Source organism: Palaemon carinicauda, chromosome 10 (genome assembly GCF_036898095.1).
Source record: "Palaemon carinicauda isolate YSFRI2023 chromosome 10, ASM3689809v2, whole genome shotgun sequence".
NCBI classification, from domain to species: Eukaryota; Metazoa; Arthropoda; class Malacostraca; order Decapoda; family Palaemonidae; genus Palaemon; species Palaemon carinicauda.
In genome coordinates, this window is record NC_090734.1 from 133,792,904 (window position 1) to 133,820,835 (window position 27,932).

The 27,932-nt window shown below is 44.7% G+C and overlaps 1 protein-coding gene across 1 annotated transcript in view; it reads left to right on the top strand.

Annotated features, from left to right (window-relative positions):
- The window catches only part of LOC137648793 (ribosome biogenesis protein NOP53), an 82,893-nt gene that overhangs the window by 45,331 nt on the left and 9,630 nt on the right, over positions 1–27,932 (top strand). Inside the window, exons 4-6 of the mRNA XM_068381938.1 lie at positions 6,493–6,686; positions 7,591–7,755; positions 19,466–19,692. Of these exons, the coding sequence (XP_068238039.1) occupies positions 6,493–6,686; positions 7,591–7,755; positions 19,466–19,692 (586 nt within the window). The remainder of the gene's footprint in view (positions 1–6,492; positions 6,687–7,590; positions 7,756–19,465; positions 19,693–27,932) is intronic.

Consider the following 27,932-nt stretch of genomic DNA (forward strand, 5'->3'; position numbering starts at 1 on the left):
CAATAAATGGAACTTGGACAAATGAAGAATCCTCCCTTCACATCAATGTAAGAGAGTTATTAGCTTGCTTCTATTCTTTGGAACACTTCACCACAAGGTTATACAACAAAGTAGTCTTAATACATGTTGATTCAAAGGTTACTAATTGTTGGCTAAGGAAACAGGGTAGTATCAGAAACAAGTTAGCTCATGAATTGGTCAGGAAAATACTTAGTACCATGAAGGATCACAACATACAGATAAATTCCAGATGGATCATAGGAGTAAGTAACACCATCGCAGACTCACTTTCCAGGGACCTGGGTTCCATTCACACAGAAACTTCCCTCAGTGACAGGCTATTCTCCTTAATCTGCTCTGACTTCAATTTCACCCCGGAAATAGATCTGTTCTCAAATGGCTTCAATACTAAGTGCAAAAAGTTTTGTTCATCTCTTCCAAACCAAAAAGCCATCAGCAATAATGCACTTACGATTAGCTGGAAGGGATCAACACCTCTCTATGCCTTTCCACCAGGATTCTTAATACACAAAATAGCTTTTAAAATCTATAAAGAATGCAATAATAACATGCTTTACTGCACCATATCGCAGGGGACGGAACCATGGATTCCATTAGTGAGGTCAGTCGCGAAGCAGCACAAACGATATATTGTGAAGATCGAAGACTACCAGATAGTTCTCAAGGATTGTATCTCACCCTCAGCAAAGCCCCAATCAACTTTGATTGCCTTCAAAATTTAAAGGATCAGCTCCCTAATGTCTTTCCACCTGAGGTTTGCTCCAAAATTGCTATCAGTTTGAGGGACAGCTCCTTGCACAAGTATGAAAACCTATATAACATTTTTAAAAGTTTCATTCACAAGGAGTATGGAAGAGACAACAAATTCCCCCTGTTAGCAATTATTTTATTTTTCAATCACCTTATAGACAAGGGACTGTCTTACAATACCCTGAACCTTAGATGTCAGGATGCCTGAAAACTTTAAATCATTCATTCATTACAATACCCTGAAGAGCTACAGAGCAGCTTTAGGTCCTATCTTGTCAGGTTATTTCCCAGGTTACTGTCTTGCAGAAGACAAATATGTCAAAGCAATGATATCTGGAGTTAATAGAAGGAAGCCTAGCAATTCTCACCAGTTCCCTGGCTGGGATCTAGACAAAGTAATCTCGTTTCTCAACACCACGAGAGATAACTCTACCTTACTACTGACACAGAAAACCTTGTTCCTAGTAGCCTTAGCTTGCCCTTTAAGAGCAAATCAATTTAACAATCTCTGCATTTCCAGGAGCACCTTCACCCCAGAACACATTGTCTTACGGAACCACCCTTCCTTCATGGCCAAAAACCAAAAGAACAACTACACGCCAATAGAGATCAGCTTTAGGAAGCTTCCTAACAGACCAAAAATATGTCCAGTCAGACAATTGAACTTCTATTTGGAATACACAAACAAAGTCTGTATGGAAAGGAACATAGACAGGAAAGACCACATATGGCTAGATGAACACTTCAAGATAATGTCCTTACAAAAAAATGAGACAACTTTTTAGGGAGTGCGTTTTCAGAGCCGACCCAAATGCAACTAAACAGTCAACTAATTTCCACTCTATAAGGGGTCAAGCTTCATCAAGACTGCTATACAATGGACTATCTATACAAGAAATCATGTCCAGAATGAATTGGAGAAGCGACTCTGTCTTCAGCTCTTACTATGCTCTCCTCGGCTTACAGGGAGCTTTCGATGCTGTGGTCGCTGGACTTCATCTTCAAGCCCCCTGAAGCATCTGCCTAGCTACCACTGGTGAGTCCGGAAGGTTGAGACCTCCCTCTCCAGAACTGTAAGTTTACTTGTGAACGAAGGTTCTGGAGTGGGAGGTGAGACCTTCCGGACTCAAGGTCTGGGTCACCCTCCAACCCTTCCCCCGTGAGCCGAGGAGACCATGGACTTAGGAGGGAATATTCTAACAACTTCATAATTCAACAGAGTAGGTTATATATACAAGAACACACATACAATCACTATTATTCCGCAGAAAACAAACTAACTGGAATCTTTCAATATTCATAGCAGCCAAGAGAGCACAAGAAGATTGAATTTACTAGTAAAAAGACCTTTATGTCCAACAATTTGCACCTTCACAGTAATTCCCTCATAACTTGCACAACCAAGGTAAGCTCAACCACTTCTGTGTTATTTTTTGTTCTATTACAACTTCAAAAATGTGACTTCCATTGCCGAGTCAACCCGCTCGTCCCTGGTAACTCCGCCCAAGGGGGCGTGGTTTAGGGCTCGCGCCGCCGGTTGGAGGGGGTTCGGGGGGGGGGTGTATAAGCTACCACTGGTGAGTCCGGAAGGTCTCACCTCCCACTCCAGAACCTTCGTTCACAAGTAAACTTACAGGTCCCGGCCTTTCGGTCGGTCCAATTCCTTCAAGATTTCGAGTCACCATTCTGTATCTGATGACCCTAAACCTTCTCCTTCTTGCCAGTAAAGGAATCGAGGGGTCATCTTTGGGAACAGCTGCAGTTTGTCCTCACGTGCAGCCGGGTTGGGAGCACAAGAAGGACACGGGGGAGAGTCACCAGTATACCTCTTCAGCTCGGACTCAAGGACATTCATCTCGACCTGAATCCAGACCCTCCCCCGTCACGTCGCCCTACAGCACGATGTCGGATACATCGCAACGTCCCTCGCCTTCGAGTAATACTACTCTGTGACGCAGGTGCTACAAGCTGGAGTCTGGAAGCGTCTAATGACCTTCGCAGCCCGCTTCCTACAGGGCGTGACCCACAGGAGTATCGATACGTTCCTATCGCTCTGTGGTGGCTACACAACAGCTGGTCTAACCTCAGGCTCCTTTTTGGATAGGTAGCAGAAGGTTGAGGGCATTGTTATCGGGTTTTAGTCTGCATGAACGAAAGAAGTATGTCTGGCCCTTACTTCTTTCTTCATCATCCCCTCTACTGGGAAGCAGCATCCTGGTCTCTGCATAGCTAACCTCAAACCTCTGCAGGTAAACCATGCTTCCTTGTGTTCCGAGTATTGAGTCATTACTGTCGTGTCCCCCATACCCTGACGAGGTGGTATTGGGAACATCCTAACCCAGAGTTCCTTCTGGAACTCCAGGTCAACTGCCTAGGGCGGGTCACACTTCTTCCTTCACACATAAGCTTATGTAGGCCACACGGTTCCTTGCGGAGCAAGGAACTTGTGAGGGGCAGGGACTCCTTTTCTCGAGTGCGACTCACTCTGATTCTGAGTCCCCGGGTAAAGCCAAAGCCAGTATGGCTGGGGACTTTCCACCCTTCCTAAGGGGTAAGTCACCCAATGTAAATAGCGTGGTTTGTATTTCGGTTACGGAACAAATGACAGATTCGAAGATAATTTGTATTTTTCCTAACCATACAAACCTTAGCTATTTACATATATTTGCCCGCCAGCCCTGTCCCCCAAGACAAGTCCTACCTCTAAGTGAAAGTGAAGCAATTCACCGGTGTGTGAGGGGGGGAGGGGTAGCTAGCTACCACTCCCCTACCCCCCCGCTAACTAGTGCGGGGGTAATACACCCTCGTTAAATTCTAATGGCTCGCCATTTCAGCTACGCTAAAAGGTAAACCCAATGTAAATAGCTAAGGTTTGTATGGTTAGGAAAAATACAAATTATCTTCGAATTTGTCATGTTTGCTCCTGAGTTGTTTTCTAGACTCAGAATCTTGGAGTCCCGGACCTTCGGTTCGACTCCTTCAAGATTTCGAGTCTCCGTTCTGTATCAGATGACCCAGACCTTCTCCTTCTTGCCAGTAAAGAAACCGAGGGGTTATCTTTGAGAACAGCTGCAGTTTGTCCTCACGTGCAAGCCGGTTTGGGAGCACAGGAAGGACACGGGAGAGTCACCAGTATACCTTTTCAGCTCGGACTCAAGGGCATTCATCTCGACCTGAATCCAGACCCTCCCCCGTCATGTCGCCCTACAGCACGATGTCGGATACATCGCAACATCCCTCGCCTTCAAGAAGAACTACTCTGTGACGCAGGTGCTACAAGCTGGAGTCTGGAAGCGTCTAATGACCTTCGCAGCCCACTTCTTGCAGGACGTGACCCACAGGGGTATCGATACGTTTCTATCGCTCTGTGGTGGCTACACAACAGCTGGTCTAACCTCAGGCTCCTTTTTGGACAGGTAGCAGAAGGTTGAGGGCATTGTTACCAGGTTTTAGACTGCATGAACGGAAGAAGTATGTCTGGCCCTTACTTCTTTCTTCATCGTCCCCTCTACTGAGGAAGCAGCATCCTGGTCTCTGCATAGCTAACCTCAAACCTCTGCAGGTAAACCATGCTTCCTTGTGTTCCAAGTATTGAGACAATACTGTCGCGTCCCCCATACCCTGACGAGGTGGTATTGGGAACGTCCTAACCCAGAGTTCCTTCTGGATCTCAAGGTCAACTGCCTAGGACGGGTCACATTTCTTCCTTCACACACAAGCTTATGTAGGCCACACGTTTCCTTGCGGAGCAAGGAACTTGTGAGGTGCGGGGACTCCTTTTCTCGAGTGCGACTCACTCTGATTCTGAGTCCTCGGGTAAAGCCAAAGCCAGTATGGCTGGGGACTTTCCACCCTTCCTAAGGGGTAAGTCACCCAATGTAAATAGCGTGGTTTGTATTTAGGTTACGGAACAAATGACAAATTCGAAGATAATTTGTATTTTTCCTAACCATACACACCTTAGCTATTTACATATATTTGCCCGCCAGCCCTGTCCCCCAAGACAAGTCCTACCTCTAAGTGAAAGTGAAGCAATTCACCGGTGTGTGAGGGGGGGAGGGGTAGCTAGCTACCACTCCCCTACCCCCCTGCTAACTAGCGCGGGGGTAATACACCCTCGTTAAATTCTAATGGCTCGCCATTTCAGCTACGCTAAAAGGTAAACCCAATGTAAATAGCTAAGGTGTGTATGGTTAGGAAAAATACAAATTATCTTCGAATTTGTCATGTTTGCTCCTGAGTTGTTTTCTAGACTCAGAATCTTGGAGTCCCGGACCTTCGGTTCGACTCCTTCAAGATTTCGAGTCTCCATTCTGTATCAGATGACCCAGACCTTCTCCTTCTTGCCAGTAAAGGAACCGAGGGGTTATCTTTGAGAACAGCTGCAGTTTGTCCTCACGTGCAAGCCGGTTTGGGAGCACAGGAAGGACACGGGAGAGTCACCAGTATACCTTTTCAGCTCGGACTCAAGGGCATTCATCTCGACCTGAATCCAGACCCTCCCCCGTCACGTCGCCCTACAGCACGATGTCGGATACATCGCAACATCCCTCGCCTTCAAGAAGAACTACTCTGTGACGCAGGTGCTACAAGCTGGAGTCTGGAAGCGTCTAATGACCTTCGCAGCCCACTTCTTGCAGGACGTGACCCACAGGGGTATCGATACGTTTCTATCGCTCTGTGGTGGTTACACAACAGCTGGTCTAACCTCAGGCTCCTTTTTGGACAGGTAGCAGAAGGTTGAGGGCATTGTTACCAGGTTTTAGACTGCATGAACGGAAGAAGTATGTCTGGCCCTTACTTCTTTCTTCATCGTCCCCTCTACTGGGGAGGCAGCATCCTGGTCTCTGCATAGCTAACTTCAAACCTCTGCAGGTAAACCATGCTTCCTTGTGTTCCAAGTATTGAGACAATACTGTCGCGTCCCCCATACCCTGACGAGGTGGTATTGGGAACGTCCTAACCCAGAGTTCCTTCTGGATCTCCAGGTCAACTGCCTAGGACGGGTCACACTTTCTTCCTTCACACACAAGCTTATGTAGGCCACACGTTTCCTTGCGGAGCAAAGAACTTGTGAGGTGCGGGGACTCCTTTTCTCGAGTGCGACTCACTCGGATTCTGAGTCCCCGGGTAAGCCAAAGCCAGTATGGCTGGGGACTTTCCACCCTTCCTAAGTAAATAGTGTGGTTTATATTTCGGTTACGGAACAAACGACAAATTCAGAGATAATTTGTATTTTTCCTAACCATACAAACCTTAGCTATTTACACATCTTTGCCCACCAGCCCTGTCCCCCAAGTCAAGTCCTACCTCTAAGTGAAGTGAGACATTTCACCGGTGTGTGTGGGGGGGGGGTGGAGGGGTAGCAAGCTACCCCTCCCCCTACCCCTGCTAACTAGCGCGGGGTAGTAAACCCTCGTTAAAATCTAATGGCTCGTCAATTTCAGCTACGCCGAAAGTAAACCCAATGTAAATAGCTAAGGTTTGTATGGTTAGGAAAAATACAAATTATCTCCGAATTTGTCATATTTGAAAACAAACCCATTGTCTAAAAGAGGAGTACTATCAACTTAATGTTTGTTTTATGAATGTATACCATTGTTTTACTACTACTGTTCATTCATCAAACTCTTTCTTTATTGTAAACCACATAAAGAATATAGTCATTATATAAAGTTCTGTTTTGTTTTTTCATTGGTTATAGTATTTCCTTTTTTTCAGAACGAGAGAAGATAAACTAAATGCTTCATTCAAACAGCTACAGAGCAAGTTGGAAGTCAGGGCCAAGAAAAAGAATTATGCAGCTAGAGAAGAAATGAAAATAAAACGCGCAGGACTTCCACAGAAATCTAGACCGTTGAGAATAAGCAAAGGAATGTTATTGGACTGGAATAAGGATAATTGGGCATCTGATAGTAAGTGTAATACTGTATTTGTTAAGATATCTGTCGCTGCAAAATGTTGCCTATACACAGATGGTTTTGTAATTTAGCAGTCATTTTGTACTACAGATACGAGATAACTTGATTCGAATTTGCCCTAATTTTCAACCTCGTCTTATCTAAAGGTCGTCTTATACGCGGAAATATATGGTACAATACAAAAAGTCTTCAGTACTGTTTAACCCTTTTACCCTCAAAGGTCGTACTGGCACGTTTCACAAAACTCATCCCTTTACCCCCATGGACGTACCGGTACGTCCTTGCAAAAAACTGCTATTTACATTTTTGTTTGCATATTTTTGATAATTTTTTGAGAAACTTCAGGCATTTTCCAAGAGAATGCGACCAACCTGACCTCTCTATGACAAAAATTAAGGCTGTTAGAGCAATTTAAAAAATATATATATACTGCAAAATGTGCTTGAAAAAAAATAACCCCGGGGTTAAGGGTTGGAAAGTTCCAAATAGCCTGGGGGTAAAAGGGTTAAGATGCTCTGTTCAAGACATAGCGTTAGAAGTAGTGTATCCATGCAGATTATTTGTTTTGATAGTTTGGGTCATTTCTAAGTTGTCATTAGGCATACCCATGGTATTTATTCTTGCATGATAATGAAATGAAAATTTTAACAGTGTAAAAGTAAATAATTTTGACAGGTGGTTGGCTGGAGGAGGCCAGTAGCTATGGATATTAAGTAAAAGGTAAAAAGCTGTGCAATTGGGTCCTAAGGAACACCAAGTAGTATTTAATACTGGTGCATATTTATACTATGAATAAAATATCTTATAGTTACCCTAAGCACATGCTTTGACCCAATTCGTATTTATAGGTTGCATTTTAATTATTTCATGATCTATTCTTAATACTTTATTGCAACAGACAATGAATTGGTAAACTATTGCAAGAAGAGTGGAGTAGACGAAGACTTCATTGAACAGATAACGCATTTCTACAACAAGAACTCCAGAGAGAAAACCTGTAAAGTACCAGGGGTGAGGTACCAGAAAACTTCAGCCCTTCCAGCCGTGAAAGTACCAGAACCTGGTAAGTTTGATTTGTTCTAGTTAAAATATCATAAAGTAATTTGTAATTATATTTTAGTCTAAAAGACCTAGTAATTCTTGTGTAATTTTGTGTTATTATAATGCTTTGGTAAAAAGATATAGCAAAGCACAGTTTTTCTTGTTACGCATCAGTAATTACATAAGTATTTGTACTTGAAGAATACTCTGTCATGGTGTATTTTGATTAAAATTTAAATGAAAATACTCTGGTAGAGAAAGTTTGCAGAATGCGGATAGAAAATTAATTAGATTTTGATAATTCAGCACTGCACAGAAATGAATTACTGGGAATATTTTAGAAGTATTAAGGCAGAGACCCATTGAAGATTGAAAAATCTTTTAGGTGTAGAAGGAAAGGGAGTATAATTAAAAGAATATTTACTCTCACGCAGACGCTAACTTCCAAGTCATTTACATGGGTTACTTCTAGTCTCCTTTTCTCTATGATCAGACAATCAAAGAAAGTTGGTTTGATTGCATCATACTTAGTTACTAAGCAACCAATGTGCATGTGTCGAGAACGCCTGCTCATGCCACTTCCTCACAATACTCTGGTCGTGAAGTTAGGAGGACGTACCTCAACTTTATCTCTGACCAGGTGAGTGTGGAGAAGCGTCATGTGCGGGCCTTCTATGCCGCATGTGCAGTGGTTTCTTAGCAACTAAGTATGATGTAATCAAACCAATTTTCTTTGTCTGTTCGTAGAGAAAAGACTAGGAGTAACCCATGTAAATGACTCAAGTTTGTATAGCTAGGAAAGATACAAATTGTTATTATAATTTGTAGTTTGAAGAAATGTAAAAAAAAAAAAAAAAAAAAAAAAATATTGCCTCGAGAGTAGTTGGTAGATAAATGGAACGAATTATTCATTAATACAAAACATCGGTTGTCAATGTACTGTAGTTTATCAATAAAAGCTAATTCATATATAATTCTCATATGGGTCTCGTCTAAAGTATTTACTGTCAGTTGAGATGTGAAGATAGCAAGAAGGATAGAAGAAAAATGCAAGTTAGTAAAAGGGGATAGATGAAGCATAAAGGTTATAGTAGAAACTAGTAAAATTGGTGGAAGAAAGGACACTGCAAGAAGCTTTAGTATGTACAGTGTAATAAATGGTACTCCTCTACACCAAAAATCACAATAGGAGGAATTGTTGATATTGATTTTGGAAGTAGGAGAAGGAAGATCAAATTTAATAACGTGGGTGCGGAGATTGTGAACAAAGACTGGAAGGAAAAGTTTTCTGAAGGGTAGTGACAAAAAGAGAAAATTGGATGATGACTGAATTACAGTGGTATCTCTACATACGAATTTAATCCGTTCCAGAACCAACTTCGGATGTAGAAACGAATTTTCCCATAAGAATACATTGAAATAGGATTAATCCGTGGTTGAGCCCAAAAACCTATGATAACTTCTTAATAAACTACTACACATAATTTCCCATGAGAATAATGCACACTAAATTAGATAATAGACATGTAAATAAGAAGAATTAGCAAAAAATGATAAATAAGAAACGGGTTTTTAGCGTCACTTTACCTTAGAAACTCCAGCGCAGGTGTTGTTGGTCTTGCTACGCAGAGAGGAGACGGACGGGCGGCGAGGAGGTAGAGAGGTTAACTACGATAAACTTACACTACCGTAACTTATTCTAACTTACACTAACTGAACTTTAACATAACTTTTTTTTTTTATTTTTATATTTATTTTTTTTCAATATTAAACTTACCCGATAATCATGTAGCTGTCAACTCCGTTGCCCGACAGAATTCTATGGAGGGATACGCCAGCTATCACAATACTAGAAGGGGGTGTACTTACCAGCGCCACCTGTGGCCAGGTACTCAAGTACTTCTTGTTGACACCTCCTCAATTATTCCTCTGTCGTGCTTCCGGCAAGACGTTCTGGGATACGCTTATGATCTTCGAGTTTGTTCACGGCTAATTGGTGAAGTATTCTCTCAGATTTCGGCTGTCGCATTACTGGAAACCTTCTTATATTAGCTAGATAGCTTTTATATAGTCCTGATTAACGGTTAACGATCTTTTGCTTGATTTTGGAAACCCCTTTGGCTAACTCTTTGGATTCAAGATGTCTGACATTTCGCAAGCCCCCTCCCATAGACGATGTAGGTCTTGCAATAGGCGTATTCCGAAGGCCTCGGTAGATCCTCACACCGCTTGTTCTGACTGTAGGGACAGGCCCTGTCAGTTAGAAAATCGATGTGAGGAATGCGCCGGACTTTCGGAACTGGAATTTGTCCGTCTTTTAAAATATTCATCTAAGTTAGAGAGAGGTAGAGTTAGGAGGAGTTCTTCTCACTCTTCACTGTTTTCCTCACCTCATGATCCCCTACCTTTTCCTACCCCTGTAGTGGCTACCCCCGAACCTACTGTTTGCCCTCCGCCTGATATGTCTGTTGTTTTGCGTGCTATTCAGGCCTTAGGCGATAAAGTAGAGTCAGTGGTAAGTGACCATAAGTCTCTGATGGCCGAAGTTAAGGAACTTAAGGTCAAGAGTGCAGTGGGAGGAGTTAGTGCCAGTGCTGTGACGAGTGCTAGTGTCAGTGCAGTGCCAAGTGCTAGTGTCAGTGCCAGTGTGGTGCGTGAGGATTCTTCTGTGCGAGCCAGTCGTCCTCCCAGTCCGGGACCTCTTGCAAGCTCCCATGCCCAGGGGAGAAGCAATGTCGAAGGGCATAAGGGTTCGGCAGGCCTTGTTAGGCGCACAGAAGTATCCTCGGTGGTTGCGGGCGTGTCTTCCAAAGACCGTCACTCCCACCCGCAGACGATTGAGCCCGTCTTTTTCTCGTCCGCTGATCATCTGTCAGGGAAGAAACGTTGGTCTCAGGTCTCGAGACCACTTAAACGCAGAGTCCAGTCCGCGAGTGCTCAGCCAGGTTGCAGTCATTGGCTCAGCTCTGACTCGCCGCAGTCATCTGTCGACTGCACTCCGCCCAAGAGGAGTAAGGTTCTGCCACAACAGAGCTCGACTGTTAAGGCTTTACCTCAGCCTACTGTAGTTTCTGCCGACCCTAAGTGGACTCTTCTACAGTCCATGCAAGCACAGCTTTCGGACTTGATGCGTGAGTGTCGGGCTGAGAGTGTTGCACCTCCGCCTCCGCCTACACTCCCTCCGCCTGCGCTCGCTCCGCCTGCGCTCGCTCCGCCTGCGCTTGCTCCGCCTGATCGCAGTACCACCTGCCAGGCGTACGATGTTGAGCCACGGTCTGAGTTTGCTGTTCCCAGTGGTGTTCAGCCTCCGCCTTCTTTAAGGCAACCTTTGCTATGGGATCAGGAGGATTATACCTCTCTTCCTCCGCCTCCCTTTGCTGCTCCACCAGTGGTGCAACTCTTGGCTGAGGTACAACAACCTCTCCCGTCCATGAGTCAGTCTCCTCGGCTCTCGCTGCAGCGAGCTCAACCATCCACAAGGCAAGCTCCACTACACCTTGGCCTTGCGCCTCAGGAGCCTCAGCTTGCGAGACATTTACCTTGTTCTGCGCAGCCTCAACCTCATCACGCTCCGCTCACACCACAGGAACAGGAACTTGCTACTCCGCTTCCACCAACCGCTCAGCAAGCGCAATCCTTGGGTTCAACCACTCATGCTAGGAGTCAGCCTCCTCCACCCATGCGCCTTACTTCTGCTTCGTCTGCTATTCAGCCTTTGCAGTCTGAGCCTCAGGTTCTCCCTCAACAGTTACTTGAAGAGGAAACCACTACTATTGTTCCTACTCGTTCTGACTCTGCTGTTCAGCATTCTTGTCCGATACCTTCGCTACACTCTGGTGATGAGGCGTCTGATGATGAGGAGGCACACCTGGATCCCTCATCAGACGTGGATGAATCCAAGCCTTCTCCACAGTCTATTGACTTTCGTAAGGTCTTGGTTCTGCTTAGGGAGGTTTACCCAGACCACTTTGTCTCTGCTATTCCCCGCTCTCCGCCATCTGAGTTTTCGCTGGGCATACAACAAGCTAAGTCCTCCTATACTTAGCTAGTCCTAGCAAGGTCCTCTAAGAGAGCATTAAGGATCTTAGGAGAGTGGCTGCAGTCTAAGCAACACCTTGGCAAGACTTCTTTCATGTTCCCGCCGACCAAGCTCACTTCGAAAGCGAGCGTTTGGTATGCCACAGGAGAAGCACCAGGCTTGGGAGTACCTGCCTCTGCCCAGGCTGACTTCTCAAGTCTGGTGGACTCGCCTCGGAGAACTGCAATGAGGCGCTCTAAGGTTTGCTGGACCTTCTCAGACCTTGATCACTTACTGAAAGGACTGTTTAGAGCATTTGAGATGTTCAACTTTCTTGACTGGTGCCTGGGGGCCCTCAGCAAGAAGACCTCTCCTGCGGACAAGGATTCTGCCATGCTATTAATGTCCTGCATGGATAAGGCCATTAGGGATGGATCTGGTGAGCTTGCGTCGATGTTTGTATCAGGGGTTTTGAAGAAAAGGGAACAGCTGTGTACCTTCCTTTCCTCCAGCATTACACCTTGCCAAAGGTCACAACTCCTTTTTGCTCCGCTCTCGAAGTTCCTCTTCCCTGAAGAGCTGGTTAAGGACTTGTCTGCTGCCCTGATACAAAAGGACACACACGATCTTGTAGCCTCATCGGCTCGTAAGTCTAAGGTTACTACCTCAGTCCCCAAGACTTATCGCTCACCAGTGGCTGATACCCCTGCTACGAGGTTCATACCGCCCTTTCGTGGTAGAGCCCCCAGCCGAGGAAGCTCCCGTCCAGACTCTTACAGGAGCAAGTCCAGGAAAGGCTCCAGGACATCTAAAGGTAAAAACTGACTCTCCGCATCTCCAGACAGCAGTAGGAGCCAGACTCAAGATCTTCTGGCGAGCCTGGGAGAAGAGAGGTGCAGATGCCCAGTCTGTCAGTTGGCTGAGGAACGGTTACAGGATTCCATTCTGCCTCAAACCACCTCTGACCACATCGCCCATCAACCTCTCTCCCAACTACAAAGAAGAGGACAAGAGGCTAGCATTGCACCAGGAGGTGTCGCTACTTGTGCAGAAGAAGGCAGTGGTTATAGTCCGGGACCATCAATCCCCGGGCTTCTACAACCGTCTCTTTCTTGTGGCCAAGAAGACAGGAGGTTGGAGACCGGTGCTGGACGTCAGCGCGCTCAACGCGTATGTCACCAAGCAGACGTTCACGATGGAGACGACGAAGTCGGTCTTAGCAGCGGTCAGGCAGGAGGACTGGATGGTCTCGTTGGACTTGAAAGATGCCTACTTTCACGTTCCTATTCATCCAGACTCCCAACCTTTCCTGAGATTCGTTTTCGGAAAGGTTGTCTACCAATTCCAAGCCCTGTGTTTTGGCCTAAGCACAGCTCCTATGGTCTTTACTCATCTGATGAGGAATATAGCAAAATTCCTACACTTATCGGACATCAGAGCCTCCCTCTACTTGGACGACTGGCTGTTGAGAGCCTCCACGAGTCGTCGCTGTCTGGAGAATCTCAATTGGACTTTAGACTTAATCAGAGAACTGGGTCTATTAGTCAACATAGAAAAGTCTCAACTCATTCCCTCCCAATCCATTGTGTACCTGGGAATGGAGATTCGGAGTCAGGATTTTCGGGCTTTTCCTTCGGCCCCCAGGATAAGCCAAGCCCTAGAGTACATCATGAGCATGCTGAAGAGGAGCAGTTGCTCGGTGAGACAGTGGATGAGTCTCACAGGGACCCTTTCATCACTGGCCCTGTTCGTCGAGCTAGGGAGACTCCACCTCCGCCCTCTTCAATTCCATCTTGCAGCTCATTGGGACAAGGGTTCGACTCTCGAAGCAGTCTCTATCCCAATCACCCAAGAGATGAAGACCACTCTCCTGTGGTGGAAGCACAACCTCCTTCTCAGGGAGGGTCTTTCGTTGGCTATTCAGACCCCCAATCTTCATCTCTTCTCAGATGCATCGGACTCGGGCTGGGGTGCGACCTTGAACGGACGGGAATGCTCGGGAACGTGGAACGAAGAACAGGAATTACTCCACATCAACTGCAAGGAGCTACTAGCAGTTCATTTAGCCCTGTTGAACTTCAAGTCCCTCCTGCTAGGCAAAGTGGTGGAGGTGAACTCAGACAATACCACAGCCTTGGCTTACATCTCCAAGCAAGGAGGGACCCATTCGAGGAGCCTATACGAGATCGCAAGGGACCTCCTCATTTGGTCAAGAGGTCTAAACCTCACTCTGGTCACGAGGTTCATTCAGGGCGATATGAACGTCTCAGCAGATCGCCTAAGCAGAAGGAATCAGGTCATTCCCACGGAATGGACCCTCCACAAGAGTGTGTGCAACAGACTTTGGACCTTGTGGGGTCAACCTACCATAGATCTGTTTGCCACCTCCATAACCAAGAGACTTCCGCTGTACTGTTCCCCTGTTCCAGACCCTGCAGCAGTTCATGTGGATGCTTTTCTACTGAACTGGTCCCATCTCGACCTGTACGCATTCCCACCGTTCAAGATAATAAACAAAGTTCTGCAGAAATTCCTCTCGCACGAAGGGACACGGCTGACGCTGGTTGCTCCCCTTTGGCCTGCAAGAGAATGGTTCACAGAGGTACTTCAATGGCTAGTCGACATCCCCAGGACTCTACCTCTAAGAGTGGACCTTCTACGTCAACCTCACGTAGACAGGTTGCACCCAAACCTCCACGCTCTTCGGCTGACTGCCTTCAGACTGTCGAAAGATTCGCTAGAGCTAGAGGCTTTTCGAAGGAGGCAGCCAGTGCGATTGCCAGAGCGAGAAGGGTTTCCACTCGTAGAGTCTACCAGTCTAAGTGGGAGGTCTTCCGAAGCTGGTGTAGAGCCAATTCAATATCCTCTACCAATACCTCTGTGACCCAAATAGCTGACTTCCTTCTACATCTTAGGAATGAGAGATCCCTTTCAGCCCCTACGATTAAAGGGTATAGGAGTATGTTGGCTTCAGTTCTCCGCCACAGAGGTTTGGACCTTTCTTCCAACAAGGACCTTCAAGACATTCTTAAGTCTTTTGAGACGTCTAAAGAGCGTCGTCTATCCACTCCAGGCTGGAACCTAGACGTAGTCTTAAGGTTCCTTATGTCACCTAGGTTCGAACCTCTCCAGTCAGCTTCCTTCAAGGACCTTACCCTCAAGACTCTTTTTCTCGTCTGCCTTGCAACAGCTAAGAGAGTCAGTGAGGTTCATGCCTTCAGCAAGAACATTGGTTTCACGACCGAATCTGCAACATGTTCTTTTCAGCTTGGATTCCTAGCAAAGAACGAACTTCCTTCACGTCCTTGGCCTAGATCGTTTGAAATACCTAGCCTCTCCAACATGGTAGGTAACGAACTAGAGAGAGTTCTTTGCCCTGTCAGAGCTCTCAAATTCTATCTTAAGAGGTCTAAACCTCTTCGAGGACAGTCAGAAGCCTTATGGTGTGCCATCAAGAAACCTTCGAGGCCCATGTCCAAGAATGGGGTTTCATATTATATAAGGCTTCTGATTAGAGAAGCCCACTCTCACTTAAAGGAGGAAGACCTTGCATTGCTGAAGGTAAGGACCCACGAAGTAAGAGCCGTAGCTACTTCGATGGCCTTTAATAAAAACCGTTCTCTGCAGAGCATAATGGATGCAACCTATTGGAGGAGCAAGTCAGTGTTTGCATCATTTTATCTGAAAGATGTCCAGTCTCTTTACGAGAACTGCTACACCCTGGGACCATTCGTAGCAGCGAGTGCAGTAGTAGGTGAGGGCTCAGCCACTACATTCCCTTAATCCCATAACCTTTTTTAACCTTTCTCTTGAATGCTTTTATTGTTGTTTTTATGGTTGTTACGGTAGGCTAAGAAGCCTTCCGCATCCTTTTGATTTGGCGGGTGGTCTATTCATTCTTGAGAAGCGCCTGGGTTAGAGGTTTTGTAGAGGTCCTTTAGTAGGGGTTGCAACCCCATATACTTTGGCACCTTTGGGTTGATTCAGCCTCCAAGAGGAACGCTGCGCTCAGTAAGGAAGACGAACTTAAAAAAGAGGCAGAGTAACGGTTTAATTCGACTTCCTTACCAGGTACTTATTATTTCATTGTTATTTGAGATAACTGTTATATGAAATATGGGATACTTAGCTATCCTTTAATCTTGTACACTGGTTTTCACCCACCCCCCTGGGTGTGAATCAGCTACATGATTATCGGGTAAGTTTAATATTGAAAAATGTTATTTTTATTAGTAAAATAAATTTTTGAATATACTTACCCGATAATCATGATTTAATCGACCCTCCCTTCCTCCCCATAGAGAACCAGTGGACCGAGGAATAATTGAGGAGGTGTCAACAAGAAGTACTTGAGTACCTGGCCACAGGTGGCGCTGGTAAGTACACCCCCTTCTAGTATTGTGATAGCTGGCGTATCCCTCCATAGAATTCTGTCGGGCAACGGAGTTGACAGCTACATGATTATCGGGTAAGTATATTCAAAAATTTATTTTACTAATAAAAATAACATTTTTTACATTTTCTTTTTTATTTTTTGATGATTAATTTTAATCACTTTCACTCCCTACACTTAGAATTGATTGAATTTCTTTCGCTTCACTCTTTGCCGTTTTCTTTGTTTCACTTTCTTCCGCTTCACTCTTTGCCGTTTTCTTCGAATCACTTACATCCTCTTCATCACGAGTTCGCTTCGTATTTTTTTAAAGAAATTATCGATAGATAGTTGCTTGGTACGGCTTTTCAGAATGTTTCGAAAGTGAGTTAGGCAAACATCATCGAACTGCGAAACTACATGACAAACCTGCAATTTTTTTGGGTGGTTTTTGTCGATGAAGTCGACCACGTCTTGATATTTTCCTAACACCTCTTTTATATGCGCCGAACCTAACACATGTTCTACCTCCTCGCTCCCTTCCTCGTCATCACTCATGTGCTCAGACATAGCATGGAGTTCCTTGAGCTCCTCTGTGGTAAGTTCGTCGTGATGTTCGGCGACGAGTTCCGTAACGTCATCTGCGTCGACCTCCAGACCCATGGACTTGCCAAGGGAGACGATTTCCTCTACGTCTTCCGCTGCACCCACCACGGGATCAGGTTCGGGGTCAAAACCTTCGAAATCTCGGGGAGAAACTGCATTAGGCCACAGCTTCTTCCAGGCAGAATTGAGGGTCCGTTGAGTTAATCCCACCCAAGCCTGATCTATGATATTCAAGCAGTGCATGATGTTGAAGTGGCTCCTCCAAAATTCACGCAAAGTTAAGTTGGTGCTTTGCGTGACATTAAAGCACTGCTTAAATAAGTGCTTGGTGTACAGCTTCTTAAAATTAGAGATGACTTGCTGGTCCATGGGCTGGAGGATAGAGGTGGTATTCGGTGGAAGATACAGCACCTTTATGAACTTAAATTCATCGAAGATATCATCTTCAAGTCCGGGGGGGTGAGCGGGTGCATTGTCGAGGCATAGCAGGCACTTTAAAGGCAATTTCTGTTCATGAAGATACTTCTTCACAGAAGGGCCGAAAACTTGGTTAACCCATTGCACAAAGAACTGCCTAGTGACCCAGGCCTTCGAGTTGGATCGCCAGAAAACATGAAGCTGGTCCTTATCGACGTTGTGTGCCTTAAAGGCCCTAGGGTCCTCGGAATGGTAAACCAGTAAGGGCTTGACTTTAAAGTCCCCGCTAGCGTTGGCACATAGGGCAAGAGTCAACCGATCCTTCATTGGCTTATGCCCAGGCAATTTCTTCTCTTCGGCGGTGATGTAGGTTCGACTGGGCATCTTCCAAAACAGCCCGGTTTCATCACAATTTAACACTTGCTGCTCTACGTAGCCTTCTTCCAGCACGATCCTTTTGAAGTTCTTGACAAAGTCAGCTGCAGCCTTTGTGTCCGCACTAGCAGCCTCTCCGTGGCGAACAACTGAATGAATCTCGGACCGTTTCTTAAATTTCTCAAACCAGCCACGAGATGCCTTGAAATCATCTGAGGAAGGTTCGGTTGAACTCTCCCCAGCATCACCCCCAGAGCTCTCCTCCTTTAAGTCCGTAAAGATGGCGTGCGTCTTCTCGCAGATGACGGTCTCGGTGATGGTGTCGCCAACGATCTCTCTGTCCTTGATCCACACTAGCAGAAGTCGTTCCATCTCTTCTATGATAGGGCTATGGCGTTTTGAAATAATGGTGATCCCCTTAGAAGGTTTCACTGCTTTAATAGCTTCCTTCTGTTTAAGGATTGTCGAGATCGTCATCATATTACGGCCATACTGTTTAGCAAGTTCACTCACGCGGACGCCACGCTCATGTTTTTCAATAATTTCCTGCTTTACGTCTAAAGAAAGCATTTCCTTCTTCCTTTTCTCACCACTACCACTACCAAAACTAAGCCTTTTAGGACCCATACTTTACGTAAATTACCGTTAAAGGATGCACGTAAAAAATCACGATTAAAACACAGTTAATAGCAGAACGCACAGGGCACAACCGCAAGAAGCCGACGAGAACAGAGGACTGACCCGAGCCGCGCTAATTGAGGGTCCCTCCGAGGTCGAAGTGCTGCCTTCTATCGGGGGAAATAAAAAACACTTTAGGCGCTATGAGCACCGACTACGCGTACGAGTATTGTTTACTTCGGGTGTTGAAAAAAACATTCGGGTGTAGAGTAGGAACGTGTTCGAATTGTACTTCGTGTGTCAAAAAATTCAGATACAACCGGTACGACGAAAATTGCTTACTTCGTGTGTCGAAATAAAATTCGGGTGTAGAGTCAAAAATTTGCTTGAATTTTACTTCTGATGTTGGAAAATTCGGATGTAGATACGTTCGTGTGTAGAGGTTCCACTGTACTATTTTTTTAAATAGATGATTTGTGAAGAGCTGCAGTTTCACTAGAATTCAGTCTGATTTGTTTGATGTTTTAAAGTTATTGAATGTTGATGAGGAGAACTAAAGGATGTTAGAATATGGGGGGATTAACAATGAGATGTTGCTATATGATGATTACATAATTGGGGTGCTGATTAATGTGAGATGTGCTTTTAAATGGGAAAAGTTATGTAATACTGTACTAAATAAGGCAGTTAGGTGTAAGGATTACAAATTACTTTGGCTGTAATGTCTTAACATTATTAGGGTAGGGATATAGAAAAGGAGACATACCAGAAAGCTTGATATTGTAGGTCAGAAGATGGTTTAGGTATTGAATAGAGCCAAAGTATGAAAAATTTGGTTCTTCGTACTTGGAATAATTAAAAGCTTGTTGACTAAATAGTATCATTAACATGGTCTAATCTTCTTAATTACACCAAGTGTTGTGAAGTGGTTTAATTAAAAATATCAGCGTAACTAGATTTGCAACAGTTAGATGTACTTTGTCAACACTACATCATGGAATAAGATATATTTTCCATAAATATTTTAATAAGACCAGAGTCCTACTTGAAGACTTGTGGGGCACATCCAAAAGATTTGTTATTTGACGAAAACTGGAATTCCTATGAAGTAAAGTTGAAGATGTTGATGAGGTAAGTGGTAAGAGACTCAAAGGAATGAAGGAAAGGTTAAAGGCAGAAGTCAATGTAACTGGGGCTGAAGGGTCTCTGTAAAGAACACCTGTACTACTGTTTATACAATGTTTCCATACTTTATATTACACAAAAAATAGTTCCCAGAAAAAAGGAATGAATGAATTAATATGTAAAATATTTTCTTAATTACAGGTCAGTCATACAATCCAACGTTTGAGGACCATCAAATCGTTTTAGAAAAAGCCATAAGGCAGCAGGGTAAAAATAAGCGTATAGAGGAGAGGTACGATGGTGCCACTAAAAAGATGTATACCACAATAGATAAAGCCCCAACACAAGAATCTTGGCTTGCTGAAATGTCTGAAGGATTACCAACAGCAGATGATAATAATGAAGAGGAAAGTGAGGAGGAAGAAGAGGTAGGTTTTAGTGTGTCATATTTTGAAAATGTAGGGTTTAGATGCAAGTTTTATTGAATATATAAAGTTATAGGCAATGAAATACAGTTGCCGTGAATTATCCACGTGTATTATGTTCAGAGGACCCCAAAACACACCATGGATATGGATTTCTGCCGATAATATGAGATGTAAATTCCAGATATATAAATTATCGGATTTGTATGTGCAAAATACAATTGTACCTACACTCTATACACATTTTCTATATGCTTTGCAGTATATATGCACCTACTGCATATAGTGATATCTGTATACGTATATATTCAGTATACAGTAGTATAAAAACACAAAGATAGTGCACTGTATAATACACTATTGAAATAACTGTATAGTACAGTACTTTATAAATGTATACTATATATGTACAAATATATACAGTACGTACAGTGAACATGTGCATACTGTGCATGTTATATTAAAGCTTATACAGTACTGAACTGAATATGAAGACAATAATGATGATTAAGATGATTAGTTCCAACATGTGCACAAACCTTTCGTCCTTTGAAATAGGGAAATGTCTACAGTGGAGTTGGAATGGCCGCTGAATTTGTTAATGAGGTAGTTAACAACAGGTGGTGTGCACAGGTGAGAAGCTGATGCAGCGTATCCATAGGGTTTGATCTTTTTCTTTTACTTCCCAGAAAGTAAGTGACGGCTTTTAATGATGGATGTGATCATGCAAGAGATTCATACTTTCTGGGGAAAGAGTGGATTCTGCAATTGGTTTATGGCTAAACTGGCTATAGATCCTCTCTCTCTGCTTCTTGTAGGGGCTGTGATTGTTTTTAATCATCCCCATGTACCATGTACAGATCATTGTCTTCTGTGTAGTGGCAACTGTCTGCTTTGATGGGAAGAAGAGAGCTAAGCCTTCTCCGGTGTCAGTTTTAGCAACGCCCAAGAAAGTACCGAGGCAGTCTTTACTTTTTTTTTCCCACTGGAAGGACTAACAAAGAGACGTGAAGGGACACAGTGTCCTTCTGGCTGTGTGAGATGATCTGTAAAGCGTATGCCTCACCTGACGAGATGGTCAAGGTACCAGCTAGAGCTAGAGCTCACAAAGTCAGGGATAGGGCCCATTATAGCTTTTAAAGTGAGGAAGGCTGGGGTCTAGAAAAGACTGCCCACCTTCAAGGCCTTCTACCCACGGGAGTACTGTATGGGCCACAAGTCTCTAGACACCTTTGTACTTGGTCTTTTGGTGGCTGTGTGATTAGTTGGGTAACCAGCCTTGCTCCTACACAGGACTGAAAGCATCTCATCTATGGTAATATGTATATGTAAGTTTGAAATGAATGGAAGAATAACTGGCTCCTCTTCATTCTTCTGTCCCCCTCTCGGAGACAAAGCTGTCAAATCGTTACATGCTGGATCGGACCTGATGCTGGGAAGTTTCACTCCAGAGATCCTTTCTTTAGAGCTAAATAAGTATCTCCCCCATCTCCCTTAAACGAGAGGGAGGATGGTGAAATTTTATACCAACCCCTTGATCATCATACAGATATATGATTTATTACTGATATCACCATAGGGGGAAGGGTTTCTTTATTTGATTGAGTATGTGTATCCATGTACAGGCCAGGCCCTAGCAGTCTTTCCATCCCTATGAAAGACGTTTAGGAGGTTGCTGGAGGCACCACCAAGCTCCTGTACATGACCAGGTAGTTGTCACTTCCAGTAAATTAAATGAACCATCCAGTTCTGTTCTAAGGGGGCTTCCAGACCACCAAGCATTGAGTCTCCCTAGTTAAAGGATGAGGGTTTGTTTGCCTCATAGGAACAAATCACAAATTTTTACAAGTAATTTGTATTTTCCCTAGCTTTACAAACCAGAGTCCTTAAGCTAACTTCCCTCCTCAACCAACAATCTCAGTCCTGAGCTGAAAGGTCAAAAGTGAAGCTATTCTGGCAGTAACAGTAGGGTGATCTTCTCACCTGCACCCTTCACCAGCTAGTTGACTACTCGTTAACAAAGGTCTAATATCCGCCTCCAGCTTGCGCTGACCGAATTAAAGGACTCAGATTTGTATACATACATACATACATATACCAAAGGCACTTCCCCCAATTTTGGGGGGTAGCCGACATCAACAATGAAACAAAACAAAAAAGGGGGCCTCTACTCTCTACATTCCTCCAGCCTAACCAGGGACTCAGCCGAGTTCAGCTGGTACTGCTAGGGTGCCGCAGCCTAACCTCCCACATTATCCACCACAGATGAAGCTTCATAATGCTGAATCCCCTGTTGCTGCTACCTCCGCGGTCATCTAAGGCACCGGAGGAAGCAGCAGGGCCTACCGGAACTGCGTCACAATCGCTCGCCATTCATTCCTATTTCTAGCACGCTCTCTTGCCTCTCTCACATCTATCCTCCTATCACCCAGAGCTTTCTTCACACCATCCATCCACCCAAACCTTGGCCTTCCTCTTGTACTTCTCCCATCAACTCTTGCATTCATAACCTTCTTTAGCAGACAGCCATTTTCCATTCTCTCAACATGGCCAAACCACCTCAACACATTCATATCCACTCTAGCTGCTAACTCATTTCTTACACCCATTCTCACCCTCACCACTTCGTTCCTAACCCTACCTACTCGAGATACACTAGCCATACTCCTCAGACACTTCATCTCAAACACATTCAATTTCTGTCTCTCCATCACTTTCATTCCCCACAACTCCGATCCATACATCACAGTTGGTACAATTACTTTCTCATATAGAACTCTCTTTACATTCATGCCCAACCCTCTATTTTTTACTACTCCCTTAACTGCCCCCAACACTTTGCAACCTTCATTCACTCTCTGACGTACATCTGCTTCCACTCCACCATTTGCTGCAACAACAGACCCCAAGTACTTAAACTGATCCACCTCCTCAAGTAACTCTCCATTCAACATGACATTCAACCTTGCACCACCTTCCCTTCTCGTACATCTCATAACCTTACTCTACCCACATTAACTCTCAACTTCCTTCTCTCACACACCCTTCCAAATTCTGTCACTAGTCGGTCAAGCTTCTCTTCTGTGTCTGCAACCAGTACAGTATCATCCGCAAACAACAACTGATTTACCTCCCATTCATGATCATTCTCGCCTACCAGTTTTAATCCTCATCCAAGCACTCGAGCATTCACCTCTCTCACCACTCCATCAACATACAAGTTAAACAACCACGGCGACATCACACATCCCTGTCTCAGCCCCACTCTCACCGGAAACCAATCGCTCACTTCATTTCCTATTCTAACACATGCTTTACTACCTTTGTAGAAACTTTTCACTGCTTGCAACAACCTTCCACCAACTCCATATAACCTCATCACATTCCACATTGCTTCCCTATCAACTCTATCATATGCTTTCTCCAGATCCATAAACGCAACATACACCTCCTTACCTTTTGCTAAATATTTCTCGCATATCTGCCTAACTGTAAAAATCTGATTCATACAACCCCTACCTCTTCTAAAACCACCCTGTACTTCCAAGATTGCATTCTCTGTTTTATCCTTAATCCTATTAATCATTACTCTACCATACACTTTTCCAACTACACTCAACAAACTAATACCTCTTGAATTACAACACTCATGCACATCTCCCTTACCCTTATATAGTGGTACAATACATGCACAAACCCAATCTACTGGTACCATTGACAACACAAAACACATATTAAACAATCTCACCAACCATTCAAGTACAGTCACACCCCCTTCCTTCAACATCTCAGCTTTCACACCATCCATACCAGAGGCTTTTCCTACTCTCGTTTCATCTAGTGATCTCCTCACTTCCTCTATTGTAATCTCTCTCTCATTCTCATCTGCCATCACTGGCACCTCAACATCTGGAACAGCAATTATATCTGCCTCCCTATTATCCTCAACATTCAGCAAACTTTCAAAATATTCCGCCCACCTTTTCCTTGCCTCCTCTCCTTTTAACAACCTTCCATTTCCATCTTTCACTGTCTCTTCAATTCTTGCGCGAGCCTTCCTTACTCTCTTCACTTCTTTCCAAAACTTCTTCTTATTCTCTTCATATGACTGACCCAGTCCCTGACCCCACCTCAGGTCAGCTGCCCTCTTTGCCTCACGTACCTTGCACTTTACTTCCACATTTTTCTCTATATTTTTCATACTTCTCTATACTATTACTCTGCAGCCATTCTTCAAAAGCCCTCTTTTTCTCTTCCACTTTTACCTTCACTCCTTCATTCCACCATTCACTGCCCTTCCTCATGCTGCCTCCAACAACCTTCTTGCCACATACATCACTTGCAATCCCAACAAAATTTTCTTTTGCTAACTTCCACTCCTCCTCTAAATTACCAGTTTCTCTTACTCTCACAGTGGAAGCTATTAAAGTCCCACTCTTTCACAGATATGTATAGCTATGGAAAATACAAATTGTTTTAAGAATATGTGATTTTTATAGCCATTGGCGTGAAGTACAGTACAGTACAGTATTTTTAAATATAAAACTTACCCGCTGGTTATATAAAAGAGCTGAAGTCCCTGACGCCAGGGCAGAAATTCAAATCTCGCGCTATCGAAGATACGCCAGGTGTACCAACCGCACCCTAGCGGTAGAACAGGTGGAACTACACACCAACTCCAGTTCTTCTCTCTGCCGTCATAGCTGACTGACATATAGAAGTTCGCTCTCGTGTTTTTACTCTCTTGGGAAGTTGTTTGGTGATGTACAACGTTCTTTTTTGAGTTTAAGCTATCGTTGATTAATTTTCCTTGGTTCTTATCTTGAAATCTTTTTGTTTGAGATTTTCTTTATTGCTTTTTCCCTTACTTTTTGCTTGTCGGTCTCTCACGTTAGCTTTAAAAATGGCCGACTCCTCCCCTGCTCAGCGTAGGTGTGTTAGTGAGGGTTGTCGTACACGACTTCCTAAAGGATCTATTGATCCTCATTCTATTTGTGTAAAATGTAGGGGTAAATTTTGTTCATTAGATGATAGGTGTAATGAGTGTCTTTCCTTAACTAATGATGATTTTGTTACTTTCGATCGTTATGTTAGGAGACTAGAGAGAGATAGAGTTAGGCGTAGTTCTTCCCGATATGTGGATAGAGCCTTACCTAATTTACCTGTTCCTAATCCTGTTCCTTCCCCTGTGGTGGTAGATCAGGAACCTACTATGAAGGACATGTTTACTGCTATTTTGTCTCTTGGTGAGAAAGTTGAGTCCTTAGCAGCCGATAGAAATACTATCTTTTCCGAGGAGTTCTGTTGATCCGAAATGGTCTGCGCTTTTGTCTATGAAGGAACAACTCTCGTCGTTGATGGATTCTTATCAACCAGGTGTTGGCGTTGTGTCTGGGCGTTCGATGTCAGACCAGTTATCGCACAAACGTTCGATGGTATCTGGTCTTGACGAGTTATCACTTAGGCGGTCTCCCAGTCATAGTGTTCAACGCCAGGTTGATTTTGATGAGTCGCGTCAGAGAGTTTTGGTTGACCAGTTTTCGTATTCTGGTCGCGGGGAAGAACATCGGCGTCGACAAGTGGACGAGACGCGTCAACAATTTGAAGTAGTGGATCGCCCGCGGCAACAACTTTTGGACGCGTCGCGTCAAAACATTGGTTTGCAGCGTCGACATCCTGACTACTTTGATCGTTCGCAGCAACAGTCCTCGGACTTTACGCGACCTCGCGGCGATCTTCAACAGTTACCTTCTGATTTCAAGCGTTCTTCTGTTCAACAGCAGTCGGATTCTAAGCGGTCTAGGCAGTTGTTGGTTGAGGATGATCGTCTACACGTCCGTGTTTCGCATCAATCTACTTCTACTTCTCCCCATCAGATTGGCACAGATGTTGGCCTTGACAGGCAGTCCCATCCAGACGTTGTTCCTTCGGTTCAGGCTGCGGCTGTTGCTGCACTGCCAGAAGACGAACCAGAGGAAAAGTCGGATGAGGATAATCCTATTGAGGAAGTCTCTGAGAATGAGGAGGAGAAGCATTATCAGCATGCTGTGGACCTTCGCAAGTTTATGCTTATTCTGACTGGAATTTTCCCGGATTCTTTTACCCCTGTGGCCCCTCATTCTCCGCCTTCTGAATTCATCTTAGGTAAAGCTACTAAGGTTCCAGTTTATACCAAGATGGTTCTTTCTCGATCCTCTAAGCGGGCCTTGAAGTTAATGGGTTCTTGGTTGGACTCCAAGAAATCTTTTGGCAAGACGGCCTTTGCCTTTCCTCCCGCTAGGTTAGCCTCTAAATCTAGTGTGTGGTACGAGACTGGTGAAGTGTTGGGCTTGAGTTTTCCTTCTTCTGCTCAAGGGGATTTTTCAAGTTTGGTAGATGCTTCTCGTCGTCTTGCCTTAAGGAAGACGAAGATTTGGTGGTCCATTCCAGAGTTCGACCATTTGCTTAAAGGTCTTTTCAGGGCCTTCGAAGTTTTTAATTTTTTGGACTGGGCTTTGGGGGCTTTGAGTAAGAGGGTCTCTGATATGACGGAAACGGACACTAGTGGTTTGGTTCATTTGATGTCCTGCTTGGACAAAGGTGTGAGGGATGGCTCCAACGAAGTTGCTGCCTTGTTTACAGCTGGAATTCTCAAGAAAAGGGCCACGAGTGTCTCCCTATCAGAAAACGGGCCTTCTTTTCGCACCTTTGTCTAATTCCTTATTTCCTCAGGAATTGGTAGGCGAGGTGGCTACTGCTCTCACGCAGAAGGCCACACATGACTTAGTTACTCATTCGACTAGGAAAGTTTTGCCTCCGTCATTCTCCTCTCGTAAACCTAAGGAATCTTCTTCTGGGTTTCGACCTCAGTCCTTTCGTGGGAAGTCCTCTGGAAGAGGCTCTTTTAAACCAGAAGGAAGGAAGCCTAGAGGCAGAGGGGGCAAGTCCGGCCGAGGTAAAGTCTGACTGCCCTCTCCTTCAGACAGCAGTGGGGGCCAGGTTGACTCACTTTTGGGAGGCTTGGGAGAGGAATGGAGCGGACCCCTGGTCCGTCCAGGTGTTAAAGGAAGGCTACAAGATCCCCTTCCTGACCAATCCTCCTTTAGTCACAGATCCAGTGGATCTTTCGCCCAAATACAGAGAGGGTCCCAAGAAGCAAGCCATGCTTCTACAGACGTCTCTTTTATTAGAGAAACAAGCAATAGAGGAAGTGCAGGATGTTACGTCTCCGGGGTTTTACAACCGCCTTTTTCTAGTACCCAAGAGTTCCGGGGGGTGGAGACCGGTTCTGGACGTAAGTGTGCTAAATGGTTACGTCCAGAACTCGACGTTCATTATGGAGACTCAGAAAACAGTTCTGGCAGCTGTGAGGAAGGACGATTGGATGGTCTCTTTAGATCTTCAGGATGCCTATTTCCACCTTCCGATTCATCCCAGCTGCAGACGTTATCTGAGGTTCATGGACGGAAACAAGGTCTTCCAGTTCAGGGCTCTTTGTTTCGGACTCTGCACGGCTCCTCTATTGTTCACCAAGATCATGCTGAACGTGGCAAGCATGCTGCATTCGAGGGGAATCAGGGCCTCTCTGTATCTGGACGATTGGCTGATAAGAGCCTCCTCAGCCGATTGTTGTTTGAAGGACCTCAAGATGACTTTGGATCTCTCCAGAGAACTGGGTCTCCTGGTGAGCTCGGAAAAATCACAACTCATTCCATCCCAGGAGATTCTTTATTTGGGGATGGAGATTCACAGTCGGAGTTTTCGGGCTTTTCCGTCGTCGGTGAGAATCCAAGCAGCCCTCCTAAAAGTCCAAACGTTCCTGAAGAGAGATCTTTGCTCCGTCAGAGATTGGATGAGTCTTCTGGGGACTCTCTCGTCGTTAGAGAAGTTCGTGACCCTGGGGAGGTTGTACTTGCGTCCTCTTCAGTTTCATCTCAACCACCATTGGAAGAAAGGGGACAGCCTCGACAGGGATTGCATTCCCATCTCGACTTCCATCAAGTCTCATCTTCAATGGTGGAACAACGAGCCCAGACTGAAAGAAGGCTTGTCTTTACTTCAGAGGAACCCAGACCTCGTGTTGTGTTCCGACGCCTCCAATTCGGGGTGGGGAGCCACTCTAGAGAAGCAGGAACTTTCGGGGACTTGGACGGTGGAGCAAACCTCTCTCCACATCAATCAAAAAGAGCTTTTAGCTATTCATCTAGCTCTCATCGGCTTCGAAAAGCAGATCAGGGGCAAGGTGGTCCAAGTCAATGCGGACA